Raw genomic sequence first — 22,496 nt, 5'->3', positions numbered from 1 at the left:
GCCAAGAAAGCCTCGTGGTTTTGCAACGCGCGCGGTTTCACACCTGGCGCAGTTTAAACAGTTTCCTAACAAAAGAAACAAAAATTTTAACTCGCATAGGTCAGAGATAATCCAGCATAAAAATAACATCCGGTATTTTGTTTTCACACGCCGCAATACACTACAAGTTATTGGTTTGGCGTAACAGTAACACCGTAGGGCCTACATGCTTCTACATTACAAAGAAACCAGCGTATTTCATTTTTGCACACCCTTCATAGTGCCCTGGAGGTCACATAATCAAAAGTATTAAAAGAGTAACGACCAAAACACGCTGTTTTATTTATTACCGCATTGATCAATTTGGAGCTTGACGATTGAGTGAATCCACGGCACCAGTATACTCTGCAAACGCAGCATTTCGCGGTTCTTACCGTATCATAAACCGGACAGCCACCGCCGCCTTTTTCGGTGGTCACGCAATATGAACTTGTAACATAGCAGTATGCCATAGCGTGGTAGCGTCGACCGCCGAAAAGGGGATAACGCAACAAACAGCTTACAAGTGAACCTTGAAGCACAGTGTTCACTTATCTTAAGCTAAACTATTGAAGAAATAAATGGATGTGAAAAAAGTACGTGATGTCCTTTAGCTTTACTCACACCTTTAGATCGCACTTAGATCATCATCAACTATACTTGATCGCCTTGTGTTCGTGGCGCCGATTTCAATCTAAAAACTTTATTTCTCTTGACAGCCTCAAATTTCGTCTTTGTTTTTAGAGTAAATAGCGAGTGTTTCTGTATCCTGTCTCTGCAATATTTTACAAATTGTTAACGAACTTCCTAAGCCGAGAGTGAAAAGAATGCGCGTCGTCAACACTATACGAGCACACATCACTTGTTGCTTAAGTCTCAGAAACGCAAAAGGTATTGGGCATTCACGGAGAAATTGAAGTCGAGAATATGATCCCAAGTTGAACGGACGTAAAAGCTAGGCAAATGCATCCATTGAATCGTTGAGTGCGCAAGCGGTGTTTTCTTCGGCGACTTAACCGCATATTTTATATCTGTCCACATATCTTCTCTATTTACGAGCAAGCCAAAAGTCGAAAAACGGAGAGTGCACATCGTCGCCTGCAAACAAAACCGTTTGGGCGTTTCGCACTCTCCTGATTGCGGCCGACACGCGGAACACAGCCGTCGAAGGGAAAAAAATTATCAGCTTTTTGCACACGGCACGCGACCAACCACTCCTCTCGGCGACACAAGATAGCGAGGCGGCGATCCGCCCTGCTGCAACGACATGGCTGGAAATATGGAAGGCGGCGCCCGAAGGTTCGTTGCTATTTTTTATTTGACTTGTGAAAGGGAGTGTGTTTTTAAGACTATGATCTTCTTAGGTTACGTTTCTACGTATATTTCCTTTTATGCTTCCGTACGTGTTCAACGTAGGCGTCAAGAACATTGTCGTCATAGAAAGCGCAGACTCTTTTAGGGTATAAGTGGCACAAACAAGTCTGTCCCAAAAATACGTATATTATAAAACGCGTCACAGTTCATCGTTGTGCAATCATTCAGCAGACCTGGTCGCCTCAAAGTGTGGTAGTTTATTATACACCCATGTGCAATTCTTTATGGGATAAGGTGTTTCCACTATATAGCTGTTGACGCATTGTATTTATTTCTTATTCGCAAGTGGTTTTGTTCAACTTCAACGCAGTCTTGTTCTTTAACAAAGCGTGCACAGAAAAACCTTGAAACCACAGACGACGCGCAACAAACCGGCAAAGGTTGAATAAAACACCGAAGAATGAGTGAACATATGTCACACAGGCGGACAGCACATTAGAAACAAATCAGGATGGAGAACCAAGTACAATACTTCCCGTGGACTGCGCCCCTTTCAACAGACAGGAAAATTCCAACCCCGGGCTATTCAGCACTCAACAAATATTTTCCTGGTGGAGTTCCTGCGACGGAATAGACACTGATGATCTGATCCAGTTTCCCACGCTCATAACTACAGGTAGACTGTTAACGCTAGTTCCGAGACGCCTTGCAGTTTGTCGTTGTAGCTGAATAATCTCACTAATTGCTCGTAAGCGTTACTGAAGTGCTTTATATGAGCTTGCGCTTTTTTACCACACTAAACCCATTACAATGTTTCGTTGGCTACACAAGCGGTGCGTTTTGTGGGAAAGTATTTACCCTATTCAGTCCCACAAACCAACACCACTGAAACAATCCTGGCAGTTATGATTGGTTCTAGTTTATGAAATTCTGAGATAAATGGCTGGTTGGGAAAAAGAAACCAAGACATGTATGCTCCCTTCATTATTGAAACTCTGGTACTCACGCAAGCTGCCTGCGTTCAGAATTAAATTTAAAAAAAATGCCCTGGCCTGAGTGTGTATCCGCTGGCCACACAGAAGGCAGACTGCTAACAAAGCATGGTCAAGGCAACGTCATTGCGTGGATTTCATAGGTCGCGTTGTCGCTGCTTGCAGAGTTAAAGTACACACACACTGAGAAACTGCTGTGTAATTTACCATCGGTGTCTCCCAAGCCAATTATGCTTATGAGTTTGATGGCTTGTCATTGACATGTCCTTTTCATCGGGCCCCACAAGCAACAGAACAGATTCCCTGTTCTGTTCTGTTTTATCGCTGCTGATAGCGGCCGACCAAATAAAACTAAATTTTGTTCCCAGGAGGCGGTAGTGATTATGTGGTATTCTCCTCTTCATATTTCTTTGCACCGCTTTCTAGTTTGTTACTTGACGAGCTGGCTTTGACGCCCCCTTTCTGCAGCTCACTTTTAAACGCCAGAACATTAGGAAGGGGTTAGACTTTAATATTTTTCGTAAACTGCGCCCAATTGTTGGTTTCGCTTCTAAAGTATGCACATCGCATCGTTCTAGGCATACTACCTTGGCGAATTCTTCATTCTGAAAGTAGGTCATACGGGTCGCCTTTGCATTACCGTACAGGGGGGATTAAAAGAAATACGAACAACGGAGCACACAGCCTCCGCCGAATGCCACACCGTCTGGCTGCACTGTCAGTAAACTGCGCGCATGCGTAGTTCTTCCAGAGCGTTTGAGACTGTGGCCTACTGTTATGGGAAGTGCTTGATAAAGAAGAGATACCGGTCATTTATTTTAAAGCGTCTTGGTATGCTCTGTCGCCACTGAGCATCCTGTTATCTACTACATTTGGGAGCCAAGCGCGCAGCAGGCTGATTGCAGCGAGCATGATGCTCTTCGAAGATCATCATGCTCAGTGGCGACGCAGCGTGAAAAGGCGCCTCAAAATAAACGACCGGCGTCGCCCCTCGATCAAGCATTTCCCAATAATGTAGGCCACACTCTCAAACGCTCTCGAAGGAGTGCGCTTGCGCACACTTTACTGAATTTGTAGCCAGACTGTGCAGTATGCGTTGGAGGCTGCGTGCTCCGTTGTTCGCATTTCTTTTAATCTCCCCTGTACATGTAATCCCCAGCGCAGAAAGTCTCTAACGGCGGTTTTTTGTGATTTTGCACCAAATATTTTTCTTTCTATATTTCAATTTGGTTCTTAATCCCTGTCGTGTACACTGTTTCACTTCTTATGCAGCACTTAGTTCAGTCTTCATATTCACGTATTCTCCCCTACATTCTTCTGGAGGTTTTAAAACATAATCTGGCCACGAGATCGACATTTCTTAAGCGTGACTGAAAACCTATTTTATCATGTGCTTTCAAGAATTTAAGAGGTGTAGGCACATACGTTCCTCTAGGGATTTGTTTTTAGTTCACAGGAGAGCCAATGTGGAATCGCAGGACAGCCAATGTCGAATGAGGTGCATTGGGTGATGATTAGACGTGAAACCTTCGCGCTTGATTCGGGGACATCGCAATTAATTCTTTGGTATATGACCTTTTGGAAATTTTCGAGGTAAATGAGTGCTGTTGCGACCTCTGTTTCAAACTCAGCTTGCTAAACCATTCTTTTTTGTCTAATGACGGCCATGGTTTATTCGGTAAAGCTTGTTTTCTCAAAAAATATTGCTAGAAATGCTTGTGATAATAATAAATTGAGAAGTCATTCTTAACGAGTTTAGTACGCGCAAAGCGGTCCCCCGTGCATTCTTCCAGTGCAGCAGCACTTCCCAATTTTCTTCGATGGGACTAACAGAAATGTTGACTGTGCATATATCATTTTATGTTATCCTGTGACCAACTGACAGGTAGCCGTGCACTCACAAAACATTTATTTTTTCTTCATGTAAACAACGGAATAGACAGGTTATTTTTTCAGCTTATCTTTGCCGTGGCTTTTTCTCAGTGGTTATTCCCGCCGCTTGGCCTAGCACTAAGCAATTACTTTTGTCCACTTCCACCGGGAGATACAATTTATTGGCAAGTATACAAAAGGTGCTTTATCATCAGCGGATCCGCGCGTTGAAAGGATACTGATTGTAAAATGCCAAGTTGCGTTGGATCGTTAAATTAGCTCCCCAATATTACGAATGTATCTCTTTTACGCGGCATTTTTTTGGCGAATAAACTAAAAAATAACAAGACCTTTAAGACTGCTGTCGCCGTCACTGGTTATACCACGCAGATCGCACCGGAATTGGTTCGAACGGAGTGAGAAGTGTTTTAACATTGCGTGTTCGCCACTTTATAAAAAATTAACTGGAAGTTTTTGATAGTGTCATGTTGGAACGTCGAAGGAAACAACAAAGCTAGAAACAATACGATGGGGGCCAAGTGACCACAAGTTTGTTTCGGTTTTGAAGAAGTATACCTAGTGAAATGCTCGGAAATACAATTGTATGAACTTTGTGCAGTACTGTGTGCATAGCCACTTTTATTATGACACTCTGCGCGCTTTTGCTCCGTTAAAAAGTCACGACAACGGTTGTTTTGGCTGAAGTCAGTATGTCCAAGTGTGCGGAACGTGTGACTTACGCAACGTCTTCCCTGGCTGCCGCTGGATGGCGCTACTCGTCCATGCTGGCTGCAGTGCCACTTTCCGAGGCAGCGCACCGGAGCTACGCACAAGCGGTTCTTTTGACGTCAGCATTCACGCAGCCTAAAAAGGACATAACACCCGATATGCTTGTAGGGCTCCTGCGCTGAGGTTTGGCGACATGCAGCGCCCCCTCGTGTCCAACGCGTCTTGGTAGTACAAAAGCAGACGACTCTCGCCGCCCTCTGTGTTTTGAAGTACAAGACGGAGCGAAAGTTGGTTTTAATTATTTTAATGACGTTGTGCCGCGTTTAAATGACTGCATACTGAATTAAATAGCCCTTAAGTAGTTACAGAGGCTAAACAAAATAATATCTGCTACAACGAACCGATTTATCGGCGTTTTTTGTGAGCGATCTGTCGTGATCGTCGCGGCGTGGGACAGTATCACCAGGTCGGGTGGTCTCACTTTGGGACGATAATTATGGTTCGTTCTTCTTGCGGGCGTTCGACAAAGGAAAGTTCTCAGGTAGCATAACCAGAATGTTGTTGAGCCTGAAGTAACTGTAAATGTTTCCTTCAGCGGAAGCCTCCAAACGTACGTGAGAAGCGCAGCCGATTCAGCTGACGCTGCTGGCCAGGCACTGCCTCGAAAACCAATAGAAAAGTTGTTTTGTATTTACGCAAACTTGTTAAATGATTCTTGCCCAACATTTTACGCCACACGGTTTACGAACGGCAGGGTACACGCATACTAGCGATTAGGTAATACCGTCAAATAAACAAATATTGCGCAATTAAAGGACGCGAATCAAGCACCCAGTCGCAAGTTTCTTGCCTGCTTAGATGTGTACTTGTATATTTGTGTAACATAACGCAGCCGCATACATGGTGCGCGGCCCAAAGATTTAAATACGATCGATACTGACTGTTGGTTATTTTCTGGGTCGTCTTTAACAATATGAACGCCAGTTTTGTCCTCAAATGGGGTTAGACGGTGAGACAAGAACATAAAATCCATCGTTTCTAGTTGAATTGTCCCCCATCTTCACACTTCGCCAGATTATTGTCAAATATTACCGGCAATTAGCTAATTTTTTCTCTTTGCCTTCAATGCCCGTCCCCCCCCCCCCCACCCAACTCGGAATATATGATGCAAGGGCGTAATTAAATAAAATGAGAGCATCAAGGACACGGAACGGCCACTAAGTTTGCCCGTCCACTTTGTTTTACGGCCACTACTTTCGGGACACACAAAAATATTTCGGGCTTCTGACGCTCGCTGCATTTTGCGATTGAGCCACGGAGAAAAAAGCAAGCTAGCGCTGGAATGCGTATTCGTAACGACGACGAAAACCAGCAGTGTTTATTGAAAATGCACGCATAAATGCGCAGGTGCGCAAAATCACTGCTCATCGCAGCTGACGAGCCTGCGGTCCGCGAGACTCGCTGGCTTTTACGCGCGATCATCGCCGATTGCGTTACTCTTCTTGTTTGATCGGCTGTTGTTGAAGTCCTTGTCGGAAAGAGTATCAAATTTCACTTCATACGACCATCGATTGGTGAACTTGCGAGTGTCAGAGCGCCGTCACAGTCCCAGAGCTTTCGTTGACGCTGTAAACGTATTTATCGCTGCAAAGCTTTTTTTCCCTAATGCCAAGTTGATCGCCGGACGAGATCGGACGTGGCAGAGGTGGGCCGGAGATCATGAAGCATAACAATTGGTAGTATCAAGCTCATTTTGCTTCTGTCAGCACGGGATCCTATGGGACCCCCGCAAGCCAGTTTCAGAGCGCCCCCTTGGCAGCGCAAGAGACCTACATGCTTTACTTCAACAAAGTGTCAATACTGATCACAGGTCCCATTAAAAAAAAAGGATTTTGGTTAATGGTTTGGAGCAGCAAAAGACGCGAGTGTTCGCGAAAGCCCAACTGATTTGGCAGAAACTGAAGAAACCACGGGGTACGTTGTAGCGTTGTGCTCGGTTGCTTCTATGCTATACATCACCGCTGAATCACTTGCTTCTGGTTTATCGGGATGAAAACAGCAGCAGTCACTGTTTGCAATGCAATTGCTGTGAAGGCTATTAGGAAGGGAAACGAATTGCTCTAATTGTGATATCCGAGCATTTAGGGCATCTTGGCACGGATTAAATGCTAGAATGGCTAAGGGATGGTCAGACTTTCTTTGGAAACCAACTTGCCGGTTGCCTTCAGTGTCAAGCCACTTTTGGGATCGTCTGACGCTGTTCCATCGCACTTCCGCATAGTCACGCACGCTTTGCGGTTTCAGCGCATTATATTTCATTGAATCCCTTGCTATTGATGTGGCACAATGAGTGTGTAAGGTCTTACCAGAAGTGGCATACTTCCCATAGCAATTTTGTTTAGTAGGCTACTCCGAGTTGGGACGTCGCTTCTTATCATGACATTTCAGTTTCCCTTTGAATATTTGATTACATCCATTATGCCAATAACGAACATTGTGCAAGCAAAGTAATTTGATTTTTTTTTGGCCATGCACTGCATTGTCATTAGATAGGCAGGGGGATATGAATTACGCGCAAGTACGGGGTCATGTTGGCTTAGCGCTAGGAAAGTTGAGGCCTTTCAGTCGTGGATTTTTTTTTTCCATCGTAGAAATTTAGTATGTGTTTTCTTTGTTAATTGGACCCTTTAGGCCTGAAATAAAAAAATTGAGCTTGCGATGCAAGTAATTAGCGATTCACAAGCACGATATTTTATTGGGCAATCAGGTAAATAAATGTTAAATTTACACAAGAAAGTACTGCCTTGTTTTCCTAAATTTTGGGAAACAGTAAGAATACATACCAAAAGTAAGGCTAGTAGGGCAAGCATTTTTATGTTTAGAACCCTGTCATCATCTAGACCTTCGGTCCTCGGGGTCATCCTGGCGTCAGTTTGGCCTTCACTGCAATGCCTGCCTCTTTCTAGCTTTTAGCTATGGCAAAAATTAACTATGGTGATATATATAGAAAGAGGCGTCCTTGAAGACTAATTTGGAAGAAAACTAGCGCTATTGGTATTTTTCTCAAATTGCTTTTCATTGGCGTCTTTTGGTTCATGTCCTAACAAAGGCGCTGTAACCAAGGATGCGACGCGTTTGGTGCAAAGCACTGTCGTTTGAGTCATCCTTATTGTCGTTCAGGGACAGTTGACGGGGGGGGATGCGGGGGGGGGGGGGGGGGGGCAGAAGTCACTGCTCATTTAATTGCCGTAGTCTGTCAACCTTGCGACCAGAGTTGCCATCTTTGGTGACGCGACATGCTGCTGTTGCGTAGGCTTCGCCACCTTTGTGTTCTGTCCAGGTTTATGGCTTTGATTGCCCTGGAACAAGAAGAGAGTACGCTCCGCATATAAAATACATGTGCACCAACGAAACAACATCGTTTAGAGGGTTCGATGTTGCTGCCATGCTGTAATAACTAACAGGTTCCATTTGTTTGAAATCAATTGTTAAGCTAGATTCATCATCATCATCATCATCATCATCATCATCACCAGCCTATCTACGCCCACTGCAGGGCAAAGGCCTCTCCCATTATTCTCCAATTACCTCGGTCCTGTGCCAACTGTGACCAATTTACCCCCGCAAACTTCTTGATCTCATCTGCCCATCTAACTTTCTGCCGCCCCCTGCAACGCTTGCCTTCTCTAGGGATCCACTCTGTTACCCTTAATGACCAGCGGTTATCTTGCCTTCGCATTACATGCCCTGCCCATGTCCATTTCTTTTTCTTAATCTCTACTAATATGTCTTTAACACCAGTTTGCTCCCTGACCCACTCCGCTCTCTTCTTGTCCCTTAATGTTACACCTATCATTTTCCGCTCCATTGCCCGCTGAGTCGTTCTCAATTTAAGTTGAACCCTCTTAGTAAGCCTCCAAGTTTCTGCCCCGTAGGTGAGTACCGGTAAGATGCAGCTGTCATACACTTTCTTCTTCAGGGGCAATGGTAGGCTGCCATTCATTATCTGAGAATGTCTGCCATATGCACCCCACCCTATACTGATCCTTCTAATTATCTCTGCCTCATGGTTGGGATCTGGGGTCACAACTTGGCCTAAGTTGTGACCCCAGATTAAGGTGCTTCTAACTGTATTCCCTTTTCTTTTGCTACTGAGGGCATTCAAACTTTACCACTTGAAAACAGGCAAAAATAGATATAGCAGACTATCAAGATTACAAGGTGGTGAACAAGTGCAGTGCACTCAAAAAACATTATCTGAGAACCACTGGTAAATCTTTAAAAATGCATCACCACCTCTCCGCTCTTACCCTCGCAAAATTAAGGCTCCCTGTCATCGGTTCCTGCTTTCACAAGAGGTTACTTACTTTCTTGACGGGCTCATCAACTGAAACCCTTCCCGTTCCGCCGAGGTAAAACGGGTAAATTAAATACATTAAAAATGTATGTTTGGATTTAAAATTAAGATAAATGTAAAACGGTAATTAAACCAGATAATTACGCAGAAAATGACTCACTACAGAACAATGATAAATACAAAAGATCTAAAAGCTATTATCGCGTAAAGTCAGCGGCAAATAACGGCAAAAAAACTAGATATGGAAGCTTTTCAATGTGAAAAACTTCCATATCTAGTTTTTTCCATGTTTTATAGTAAACATCCTAAAACGCGTAATGAACAGATACTGTTTGATTGAAATAAATTTAAAATGAGCAATAGAATAATAATGCTTCACAGGCCTCAAACGCAAGAGTTCAGCAAAAAAGTCTCTGTTACTAATGTAGCTATTTCTTAAAACCTGGTTGAAAACTAAAATCGTGTTGTAGTATATTAATCGCACATGACACTTTTCACCCTGGATGCCCATATCGAACTGGACACCTGATATTGTGGTTATCTATAGCATCTGAAATAGTCGTACAGTTGTATGCGTAATTCAGTTGAGAATTAATTTTGTACGGTGAACGCTGATGCACATTCATTAGGAAAATTTCAGAAGGGTTTTTTAAGCCCGGCTACATCCCGCATCGGTGGTTCAGTGGCTCAGGCATCGTGCTGCTGATCCCCAGGACGTGGGTTGGATACCAGCCGCGGTAGCGACTGTTAGAATGGAAGCCAAAAGTAAAAAAAAAAAAACCCGTGTGCTGAGATTCCGCTGATATAAGAGATCCCCACGTAGTAAAAATCAATCCGGAGCCCTCCTACAGCGCACCTCAAAGCCAAAGTCGAAGCAAAACGCACGTTAAATCCCCCAGTCCGACCTAATCCGACCTAATCACGGCTACTAATTTGTTTGCATAATTTTTCGTTACGCTTTGTGGGAACTGCTTTCCTGTTTTCAGAAGTTCGATTACCTAATTTCGCTCGTTACCAAGAGACCTTTGGTAACTACTAAGCAAATGTGCCAAGCAGTTATTAAATTGAGAGTTGGAGCAGTAAATTTTGAAAATAATTGAATTGCTGATGCCTGCTGCTATGAAATTATGCTCACTTTTTTCCGGGACTGAAAAAAACTAAAAAGCAATCCCGCTGGCTACTCAAAATGTGCATGAGTCTTATGGCTATATGGTATAGCATTGAGTGCGAATGTATTAAAACCGGCCTTTTTTTTTGCAGCTTCGTCGTGACTATCGACCTAGGAGACTTCGAGCTGGATTGTAGGGTCTATTTCAGTGACCCTGACAAGACTATTAGATGCACGCAATGTAATTGCATTCCTGACGTTACATACAGCAGGAATAGTAATTATGGATTCTGCAGAACCTGCTTTTTCAGCCCTTCGGCGTATACTTCTTCAGAAGGCACTATCCAAACGTGTCAGGTAAAATACATAAATTATCTTTACTTTCCGCACATCGTAGTACGTCAGAAGAGTAGAAGTTGATACAGCAGTAACAATTTCAATGCGGATACTGTTATAGTTCGCATAGATGCATTTATGGCGGCATGATGAAAGATGAAACCCACAAACACATGATTCGCGCCCAACCTGTAGTCTTTTAAAGTTCTATATTGCTCTCGGCTGTAAAAAGTACAAACACTGTACCCTGTTCTGCCAGGATTGCGCACGCCCGAGGATCGGTCCAAATGCTGATTGGCCTACCAGGCCGGCAGGAGGTTTTTTTTCAGTGTAGGGTGCTTCAATAACGCACGCCTGCCGTACAGAGGTGAGACACGTACACATTAACGCCCCCATTGTGGGTCCCTCGCCCGCGGGTCTCTCGCTCGCCGCCGCAGCAAGACACGGTAGACGGACGCTGTAATTCTGGCGGCAACGTGGTTGTCTCTGGAAGTATGAATTCATCTCATCTATTTCGCGATTGTAGGTCTTGCGAGAATCGAAAACAACTGTGCGTTGAGCCCTTTGACCCAATAGCAGCGTCACGGGACAGTTCAATGGGTGTATCCATCTTGTACGGCGACGCTGACATTGCACAGTCCATTGCACAGCCTATTGCACAGGACGAAAACAACAACATGACATTCCTTCCTCCTTTAAGAAAAAGGAGCAAACTAGACAACCCTCAAGAAAACAGAACAAACACCATAATGCGCATGCATAGAGTTAAGGTAGGATACTGGCGTATAAGTGGTTTTCGCATGCTCGAAGTGGCGTCTTAGGGGGCGCCACTGGCTTAGGGGCGTTGTTAATGGCATTGGCACAGCCACAGAAAGCACTGGCGACCCCCGTGAATTTCAGTTTACTAGATGAAACACCAGTAGTTGAAATGGTAAGAGGGCCCTGCTGGGGCGTCGGCTGCGGCAGCACACGCCGCATCCAAAGTCACAGTCAGCTCCGTACTTGGAACATTCGGAAGCTTTGCCGGAGAGCCCCAGGATCTTGTGGCAGCTCAGGCTGCCACGCTAGTGCTCACACATGATCGTGGAGCCTCGCCCACTTGACAATCTGGGAGTATTAGAACGGCTGAAAAATAATTGTCCACTTCCGTCGTTGCCTGCACCCAGGCAGGCCTTGGGCGAAAATTGCGAACAAGAACAGTCGTTCCTGGCAGAATTCTCCATCTCCTACGCACCTCCTGTTAACCCTGAGACTGAGAAATCTGTGGGGACATCACTGTGGTCTGTAAATCAGGCCGCAGTATACCCAGCGCCTTTTTCAACTTCTTGCATATGAGATGATCGGTGGGACTGCAACCGCTTACTTCATGAGGCGTCTGGTTCTTTAGCTTTTTTTAACTTCTGCTTTAGCTTCTGCCTAATAGTCTGTACCACGCGCTCCCCTGCTCCATTAGAGGCGTAAGTGCACGAATTTGAGGGATGCTGTTTCTATTCAAGACTTTTCATTTTTCACTCACGAGCGCTGGCCGATTATAAAATATGACCACATCACAGAGCTCATGTGCAGCGAACAGTATTCACAGGTGGTCAATGGTGGCTGCAGACGACGGGATACATACGGGGAACACTTCTATCCATTTCGGGCACGCATCGATTGCTGCGAGTGAGAAACACTTCTCAGTCGCTTGACACGCTCAGGGCCAATCAGGGCCAGCGCCTTTCCGCGAATGGCCATGAATTGATCGGTGCCCGTCTCGGTGATTGCTGATTTTCCTGGCAGGAGCAGCCCACTTTTACCGCTGCTGTTAAGTCGTCGTCCATGGCTGGCCACCAGACATGGCTACGTGCTAAGGCTTTCAGTTCCGCAACTACTGGATTCCCTTCACGCAGCAGTTGTAGCGAGTCGGCCTGGACGGACGCGGACACAACCACCCTGCTTCATAGCAGAATACAGCCGCTCTTAACTCATTCCATGAAGGCGACTGGCGTACGTCTTCCACGGCGCGTGGAAGGAGACTGGCGTACGCCTTCCACGCCTTCCACGGCGCTTCCAAGCGCCAATATCTCTGCAGGGGCTAAAGCCTTCTTACTTCCGCGAAGGTGTCCTCTTGACGGTGCGCCCAAGCCCACGGTGTACCTTGTACCGCCAGACCAATCAACAGATTGATTACTGCCGACGAGTGAGGAATGAATTCCCAGTTAGAGTTGAAGAACAAATGTAGCTCTGCAAGGCTTTCACGTCCTGTTTTAGTCCTGTCCTGCAAGGTTTTCACGTCAGCGTTCCTGGGGCTTAGTGTAGACCTTAGACGGTGATTACATGGCCCAATTACTTGGGGCGGTCTTTCGTGAATTCGCACTTGGCTAACTTCAAATGCAGGCAGGTATCCTGAAGGCTGTTGAGCACTTTACTTACGTTTCTCCAGTGGTCCTCGTCGTTCCTACCCGTCGCGAGAATATCGTCGAAGTAGGCAGTGACGTTCGGGAGATCGTCCTGCAAATTGTCCATTTCCCGTTCGGACGAAGCGGGCGCCGACACGACGCTAAACGGAAGCCTTGTGAATTGAAACAATCCTTTTACGGTGTTAATGGTAACCAGCTCATCCGACTCGGCCTCCAACGTTATCTGCTGGTAAACACCTTCCATGTTTTTTTTTTAATTTTCTTTCACCGCAGTTTGGGCGAACAGTTCTCCGATTCTGGGAAATGGTAACTTTACTTTCCTATTGTATTGTTTAATACGCCGACGCTACGCAGGAAAGAGGCGCGCCATAGTGGAGGGCTCCGGATTAATTTTGACCACCTGGGTATCTTTAACGCGCTAGGAAATGTCGTACACACGGGCGTTTTTGCATTTCGCCTCCATCAGAAAAGACGCCGTCGCGGCCGGGAATCGAACTCGCGTCCTCGTGCTCAGCAGCACAATGTCTTAGCCACTGAGCTACAGCAGTGGTTGGAAGGGGAACTTTCAGTGACTCTAACAGCTAGGGTTGATCGGGATTTTAAAATCACCATACACGCCTGTCTACCGTCTTTATTCAACAGTGGAAGCACAGGCGCGACCCATTACGACGTCGTCACATGGCGTATGATTTCTTCGCGCTGCGAACACTGCAACTCTTCGACATACATGTCACCAAGTGAAAACAGAACTTGTCGCGCCTTGTAGAAGTTTGGCCTTGCTCAGCCTTTGAGCGTAATCCCAGCCAGCAAACCCTTCCTTGTACAAAGGCTGTCTCAAAAAAAAAAAAAAAAACGCCGCTAAACTGCTCGACCATGCATTCAACTGTGGACACTATTTTCATTTTTCGCAGCTTCGATATGGTAATACCTAAAGTCTCGAGCACATTCGGCTCACATTTAACTACGGCAACTTTACCGCCTGCACGCCAACAGTCACTGCTGCCGGCATCCATCCCAACACGGCGGACAGCTCCCCAGAATAGCTTTTGACGTCCACGCCACTATGTTCCAACGTCTTCCCTGGAAAAAGCACATTAAACGCCTCGTCCCATATTATCGAAACAGTGGTCCCAGTGTGAAGTTCCATCACTAGCGACACGATACTGACGAGAGCCTTGACTTGCATGGGTTAAGGTCCGGTAGCACTGAGCGACCACAAGGTGTTTCCCTCGTCCTCTGTTTCCTACCGGCTTCTCTGGCATTCTTTCGGTGGCTCCTTAGCGCGGTACCTATCTGACTTTTCCTAGGTGCTTCACCTTTTCTTGAACTGCCCACCGATAACTGTCGCTTGGGCTGGCGTCCACGCGCTGCCTTTTCAGTGGCGATATCTGTGCAATCCCGTTTTCACGATACGACCTCCGAGTTGATTGCCTTCTGGGTAGCTGCGCCCTCGGGTGTCAGTTGGCTAGCACTACATGTTACTTGCGCCTCTTCGTTCGTCATTACGTCTTCAACTTCTTGCTCGGTTCTTGTCTTCTTACGAGTGCTCGGACGGGCCTTAGGGATTTCGATTTCCGGCGATGAGTAACAGCAGCTCATCCGCCGCCATACAGTAGATGCTTCGAATTCGAAATGCCTTCGTGTACCACTCGACAGACACATGGCGCTAGCTAACCGTCACTCCGGAGATTCGAGAATCCCTTGAACCGTCTAACGCAGAAACGTTTCTAGAGATGTCAGATCTTTGTTGTTCCTGTCCATCCTGCCCGCGGCCACCTACCCGTAGGTGTCTGAACCAACCGGTATGTTGATTTTATTTGCATTTTATGTACTCGGCTGGAAGGCGTCGGCTATGTCGTACCAAATTTCTCTGAGGGTTTGCACGATTACGCTGTCGAGTTCCAGACTCGTAAGGGTCGAAATCTTCGGAACTTCTAAAGCTTTCAACATGCCTGGCTTTCCACGAGCGTGTCCGCATAGCGTCACCTGTACTCGCCGGCACCGTAGAACCTTGGATGACTTCGCACTGCCGAACGTTACTAAGGACAGCTCTTCCATTCCGACAACCATGCATTTCAGGCCCTTAGCCACATCTTAACGAATGAACATCCATTCGCTTGCGGTGTCTACAAGTACTCGCAATAAACGTCGCCGAGCACCCTCTGCCCAGGCTCAAGCCGTCTGCAGTACACGAGCTTCACGCTTGTAAGGTACGAATGAACAATCGCCCGTTTACGTGACAAATTTCAATTGCTTATTTTCCGCGACAATTTAAAATTTCGGTATCTACTGTTCAAACTACGTATTTAAACATCTGAATAAAAAATGTATTAGCAGAATGCCATTGCTCTCTTCAAGGTACTTGCCCTATAAAATACCATAATGAATACCTTTGGCATAATGTTCCTCGTTTTACGTCCTTTTTAAGGTTTGTGAAGACCAAGATCAACTGTTAAACTAATTGATATCAATACATGAGAACTATTGTTCCTGGACATTTGCGCATGGCCTCATGTAGTCAAGCGAGTCGTAAAAACACAAGGAAAAACACTGTATATTCCTGTCATAGGAATAGGTAAAACACGAAAGTGAAACCTGCAGCAAAATCTGCAGCTGAGCATGATTTGTGGGTCAGCGGCTGTCATGTGTGTGAGCTTGGCGAGCGACGTCCTGCTGGTGGATTGCTTCGGCAAAGGTGTACTGGCGTCATTTCCGTGACGCATATGACGTCAGTGAAATCTTGGTGTATCGGCATAAAACCCTTTTGTGTTCAAATATAAAACCCGAAAACGAACCCTACGTATAACTTACTGTTTAGTACAAATGGTTACTTCCCCGCAAGAAGACCCTTTGTGCAGGGGTTAACCCTTTGTACTGGGGTTACTGGCTTCACTTCCGTGAGGGATATGGCATCTGGGAAATCGTTCTGTATCCCGGAACAAAACACTTTTGTGTTAAAAATGATGACTCACTCGTCAAACCCAGCCTTAAGAATAAAATATAATAGCTAATTTCCAGCTATTAAGAGTAAGGGGGGAGGGTTGCTTCTTACACAGAAAGAATAGGAGCTTGAGAGACGGGGTAATTTTCCGTGAAGAATAAGGCCCTAGTGGCGTGCAAGCGGCCCTCAAACTAGTCACCTTTCAGTATACCCTGTAAAGAGGGCGCGCTTCCAAATGAACTGTAAGCTCGGTCTCGTGACATGAGTGGGACCGAATCGTTCGTGTACACTGGTGAGGTAAGGGGAAAACAGCTTTGTCATTCCCAAAGAGTCCAGTGCACCCATACAGGTGTGCAATATGAATAAATCAAAGTTATCGTTCAAGAGACCAACTGTTGTGCCTGCATAATGAAATATCGAAAACTAGAGCAGATATTTTAGTGCACATTCCGGCAATGGCAGTGCATGCCATTAAGTAAAGCTGGTGTTAGAATAACAGTTAACGTCATCTACGTAAAAGTACCAAAAGTACCGGGAAGTAACACATGACAGGTTGTCCTCCTTCCTAAACATGGTTGACAACCAAAGAAATCTGTGTACTAACTATGAAGTAAAAAACTGGAAAATCTCTTTATCGATGCAGGTACAAGTGTTCCTGAACCATTATTCGAAAGGGTAAATTTTTATTCTGTGAAGTTGCGTTTTATTCACGGCATGACGAGAGCATGTGTGTTTAGCAGCACTCCTGGTATTGATGAGCGTAACAATGCTTTCTTTTCTGACATCAGATTCCGCCATTCGTTAGTTACAACACAGCCCTTCTCGACGCCGTTATTCAGTGTCCTGGATGCGGTCAACGTTGCAAGTATGAAGGTCTTAAGGTGAGAATTGTCGCTTTTAAAATAGCTAACTCCTTATCTTAGGGGGCGCTATGTTTCGCTCTTCTGTGCAGGCTAGAAAGGTTTTGCAGGAAATTTATTAATATATGCTAATTTGAATTATACATAGAAATAGTTTCCTCTTCAGTCACTGCATCGGTTCAGAAATCTTGAGCAGATAAGTCCATTTGTGATTTATTTATTTATTTATTTATTTATTTATTTATTTATTTATTTATTTATTTATTTATTTATTTATTTATTTATTTATTTATTTATTTATTTATTTATTTATTTATTTATTTATTTATTTATTTATTTATTTATTTATTTATTTATTTATTTATTTACTTATTTATTTATTGAGTGAGTGAGTGAGTGAGGAGTGAGTGAGTGAGTGAGTGAGTGAGTGAGTGAGTGAGTGAGTGAGTGAGTGAGTGAGTGAGTGAGTGAGTGAGTGAGTGAGTGAGTGAGTGAGTGAGTGAGTGAGTGAGTGAGTGAGTGAGTGAGTGAGTGAGTGAGTGAGTGAGTGAGTGAGGGAGGGAGGGAGTGAGTGAGTGAGTGAGTGCCTGCGTGAGCTTGTGATCGAGTGAGTGAGTGAGTGCCTGCGTGAGTTTGTGAGTGAGTGAGTAATTGATTTTATTGCAGGATTTAACGCGCCCACGCAACGCAGGTGATGAGGCGCGTTGTAGGGGATGGCTCCAGGTTAATTTCGACCACCTGGGGATCTTTAACGTGCGCCCAAAAATTGTACCCACGGGCGTTTATGAGACCATTTCTTTAATTCTCTAAATAACACCCATAATAACATTGTTTTAAATTTATTCTTACCTGCGAACGTTTAGGCCGAAATAAGATTCGCAATTCATTGCAGCAGGCGCAGCCTATAAGTCGAATATTTTGCCGGTTTCCCCCTTTGTTTGACTTCAGCATTATTAAGCACGTCATACTTTTTGGTAATGGGTCAGACTTTCTGGGAAATTGAAGAGGTACAAAAAGCTCACAACGTTGTTTCCAAATATTTTTACAAAAGATTGCGCTGCTTCTAAACTTTGGCTGTTCTCACACTATTGCAGATGTTCCCAAACCACAGGGGATTGTATTTTGTGTAGATCCGTTGCCCTAGCTCTCATACACAGCACGCTATTTTGTTACCTTAATTGTAGAAAAGGCAGTGAAGGATTTTTTTAATTCGCCTGCTTTGTCGGTAGTTTTGTTGCTAGGAATAAAACCCTCTTACAGGATGATTTACTTTAAATGCTGGGGGAGGCGTGTGCAGGTTTTATGGACCTGCAACACCCCTTTAATAATGCACATAGGCTTTTGCTATTATTGCTTTCTGAGAAGTTTCATTGATGCGGTTTAAATTTACTCACACACGATGCTTTGATGCAAATGTTTTTGCAATCTTGTACGCTTGGAGTGAAATGCTGCAATAGTATTAGATACCTGTTTCACTCGTCATATCATGAATTTAAAAGAATAAGGGTATAAACAATGAAACGGTAAAGTGAAAATTTGCTAACATCACGCAGATGCGAAATGCACTCAAAATTAAAGCCAGTAAATTTTGCTTTTGTCTCAGCGGGTCCAGTAAAATGTCCACCACGAAATCACTGACAACATAGAATTTAAAATAATTAGGGTAGGAAAAATGGAACGGTAAAGTGCAAACTTGCTAACATCACGCAGATGCAAAATGCACTAAAAATAAAGCCAGTAAATTCTGCTTCTGTCTCAGCGGGTCCGGTAACATGTCCACCACGAAATCACGGACAACATAGTTATAGATGACCGGCATGATTTTCGCAAAGAATTTTCTGCTATGTCACAGGTTGTTGTGTTCGTTTATGAGCTTCCAATGTTTCTAACGGAGAACGGGCAAACAGGTTGTCTTTATATTTTCAAATAGCCTTTGGCACCTTTTTGGCCTCGTTACGTCGCAGTTTCCAAATTTGTTCTAAAATATGTTAACCTGGATGTGTGATTACTTGTTTGGCAGGCGTCAATGCGTTTTTGTAAACGAAAAAGACTCGTCCTGTGGATGTTTTTTATCAGGCGGGCCGCAGGGCTTCACCTTGTGGCACTAGTGTAGCTGCGATTCTTTTTTTAAAGTTTGGAGCACTTCACGTGCCCGGATTGTGGTCGTTGCTCGTCAGGGGTGATGATATCTATCCTCCCATGTAACGCGTAACGTAACGCATAAGGCACTGAAACAGGGGCTTCGAAAAGGTCCCGCTTCCCCTTTTCGAACTCGAACCTGTGCCTCCCACGTTAGGAAGCCCATGTCAAACCCATTGTGTCACCCAGGCATGCGTTCCTTGAATGTTAAGTTTTGGGGGTGATCTTTGCCCTGCGCCGTTACCACTGAGGCTGCCATTGCTAGTCCGCGAATATGTACACAATAACATAAAATGAGAAAAAACATGAATTCACGCATTAATTACCCCAAAATAATGAAAATTCAATTCAGTGTCTATAATCATAGTGATGATGATTATGATTATAGTGGCTTTCCCTTTAAATCGGGGCGTCGGTTGTCAGCAACCAACTTGCCTGTTTTATTACGTTTACTTGCCCTAATCCCAGCTAACCTATAGATTTGCTTCCTCCCTCCGATCTCCCCCTCTTTTCTGTTTTAAACTCATCGCCCCCACCCCCCTTTTTTCTCCCCTCGCTGTTCTATATTCTCATCCGTATGATTACTCCGCCTGCGTACCCATCCCTTCCCTACTTTTCCTCCACCACCACTCCAGTCGCCTCTTCGTCGCCTCTATGGCCTTGAAGTTGAGCTTTCCCCGCGCCCCAAATCCCAAAGCCTCCGCCAGCGTCGTTTCCCCCTCACCCCGTGGTGGCCGAATCTCTGTGCAGCTCCTGACAATCATTTCAGGGGCTGCAGCGCCCTCTACTGACTACTTTACAAACCCACGCCAGGGTGATACATAAACTACTCAGGAGAGGGCGCCACAGCTTTTATGGAGTCACTGCTCCGCATTTCACAGGTTTCACGTTAAGTGAAACTGCTTTAATTTCTTTCAATAATGATATTTTTACGTATACTTCGTCGTGCATACGTTTATTTAGCGATTTTGGAGTTTGATATCGACACGTTCCGACAAAGAGGATGGTGTTTTATTGCAGTACATTTTGTACCGTATGGCAGGGTGGTGGCAAAGTGGATGTGGCATTGCATGAGAAAAAGTGTGTTCATATGCCTGTTGAAAAAAAATAAGCAAATGGAAGCATGCAAACATTCCAAACACGCATGTGATAGCTACCTAAAGAAAATGCAAGCATCCCGGTGTTGTTTTACACATGAAATTTCCTGGAATGCAAATTTTAATCATGGTATTGGTAAAGCTGCAAGGGCTCTTGACTTTATGCCGCAGAACCTGAGATACGCATGCCACGATTTAAAAAAATACAGCCTAGTTAACCCATGTTAGGCTGCCTTTGGAGTACGCATGCCCAGTATAAGGCCCACTGCAGGCCAAGTAAACAAACAAACTCTTAAAAAAGCGGAACAGAGATGCGTGGTACATTGCAACACGATACAACTGATCAGACCGCTGTACTACGAGAAAAACCGAATTAAGTTAGCAATCGCTTTCTTCGCGTAGAAAACAACTGGGTTTGAAATTTTTGTGTGTATTTTTCTGTAGTACTGGAGTTGTTCGTAAACACTATTTCAATAAATCTAAATACATCTCCAGTCAAAATTACCCCCCCTCCCGAACACAAAGAGAAAGAGTGCCGTGCAAGAACAAGTACATTTTCGCATTCTTTTTAAGGGCTTTTAGAGATTGGAGCCGGGTGCAAGGTGCAAGAGACGCGAGTGACTGTACCTATGAAGACATGTTTTATTGTTGCCTATAACCGCCGTGCTGTAACAACCTTTATCAAAGCTAGGCACTTCCTATATGAAGAATAAAGCAATGAACAGTAATCTCAGAAAACTGAAAATGTTTATGGAATATTCTTTGCCAACATATTTCAGTTAATTTTACCGAGGTTAATTACTATTACAGAAGAGTTTGACTGCACAAAGGGTAACGTAGTGTCAAGGGTATTTTTCTCGACTTGTGGTGTTAACAATAAATTGGCCACATTAACAAGGGAGTTTTCTTCGATTTCCTATTTTTTTCATACCCTTCCAGTATTCACCTTGTCCCATTTAACAAATTTCAACAAGAAACAAACGTTACGGCTAATCAAGAGCAGCTCCCAAATGAGGTGTCCTACTAATTTGGCATGTCCAGGACGTTTTATCTGTCCATAATAGAAGCCCAGCGGGTGATGAGTGTTGTGAAAAATCATCATACTAATACGTAAAGATCTGGTTAAAACTAGCAAAACATGCAACTGGCACAACGTCCAAGTTCTTCGTGATGTTAAACCACTCCATGGGGAGATTCCGTTTTCTTGCGGGTCCAAACCCACCACTTCCTCGTCGCACAAAGCTCCATCCGCTGGTTTGCGTAGGCACTCATTTTAGTGTTTTGAGCCCCAGCTTAACGAGCCCCACTGTCTGGCCTCAGCAGTATTTTCAAAGCGTCAGTAGCCTAGGGGTAGAATCGTGGGTTTTGGATCAGAGGACTTGGGTGCAATCCCGAGCACTGCTGAAATTTGGGAAGACCCCTGATTTTGTTTCACTACAAAATGTTCCTTTTGCTCAGTTATACAAAATTTACTTACTTATTTATTCACAATACCCATAAGGCCTCCGCGAGGGTGTATTACATAAGGGGATTACCTTAGCACTACAGTGGAATCATTTCCGAAGCAAGGGAGCTTTGATATCTTTTAGGTAGGTTTAGGAAGAGGGCGCGTCATTGAAACACTTTTAACTTTCTTCATCACACAGGAATTTACTGGCTTGTACCCATCTCATAATATAATATCGCTTGCATGTCAAGTGAGTAACCAAACTGAAGCCATTGCCAGAAGTGTACGTAACATAGTGGCACAATCCCAAAAACCAAAGCCCCCTTCTTAAGAGAAAGATGATGAAAGCGCGAAGCTTTTTATAAAGGGACTTCAGTCAGTCGAAAATCCAAACTGTTTCCACTGTGTCAAAATGGCGCAATCGAGAAGACGCCGGCTGCACAACGCGAGGAGTTTCATTTCGAACACGGGAAGCGTTGTTTTTCTTTTGAAGCCTTTGATGTGTATTTTTGGAAAACCGCCATTTGGTTTCATGCAGTTCGTATTGGGCGCAACAATAAATGGCACCAATATGGCATAGAAAGCTTCGAGTTAAGAAACATTGCTCCGCTGACTACAGCCGAACGCCCGCTTCTCTCTTGCTAGATGTTCATGACCACTGAAAGAGGGAGAGAGAACGAGAGAATGAACTTTTATTCAGTGATGAAGAGATAGGCTTCGATAGAAACTTCCGGGACGCGCACCGTGTCCAAGGTGCACTGAGTGGGATCAGGCTTGACAGCACTTCAAAACTGGTCTTCTGAGCAATAGCTCATGAATGTGCCCCTTAATCTCAGTTGTTGAAAGGTGGCCGCCGGGATTGACAATGAGAACTGATCGCTTCCGCC

General features: G+C 44.6%; 1 protein-coding gene across 7 annotated transcripts in view; it reads left to right on the top strand.

The window, feature by feature from the left end:
* Nucleotides 1-22,496, top strand: part of LOC144142289 (uncharacterized) — a 79,187-nt gene that overhangs the window by 8,691 nt on the left and 48,000 nt on the right. The window contains exons 1-3 of one of the 7 annotated variants that reach the window (XM_077673672.1): nt 1,120-1,317; nt 10,543-10,747; nt 16,855-16,947. In XM_077673672.1, coding sequence (XP_077529798.1) covers nt 1,286-1,317; nt 10,543-10,747; nt 16,855-16,947 — 330 coding nt within the window. In that variant the 5' untranslated portion in view covers nt 1,120-1,285. Of the gene's footprint in view, nt 1-1,119; nt 1,318-10,542; nt 10,748-16,709; nt 16,742-16,854; nt 16,948-22,496 lie in introns of those variants that run through there. The other 6 variants (XM_077673673.1, XM_077673669.1, XM_077673676.1 and 3 more) reach the window with 6 other exon arrangements.

The sequence above is a fragment of the Haemaphysalis longicornis genome, unplaced genomic scaffold (assembly GCF_048455015.1).
Source record: "Haemaphysalis longicornis isolate Haplotype H1 unplaced genomic scaffold, Haemaphysalis longicornis Haplotype H1 scaffold_6, whole genome shotgun sequence".
Lineage (NCBI taxonomy): Eukaryota > Metazoa > Arthropoda > Arachnida > Ixodida > Ixodidae > Haemaphysalis > Haemaphysalis longicornis.
The sequence above is the reverse complement of the archived record's forward strand: the minus strand, read 5'-3'. Positions and strand labels throughout refer to the sequence as shown.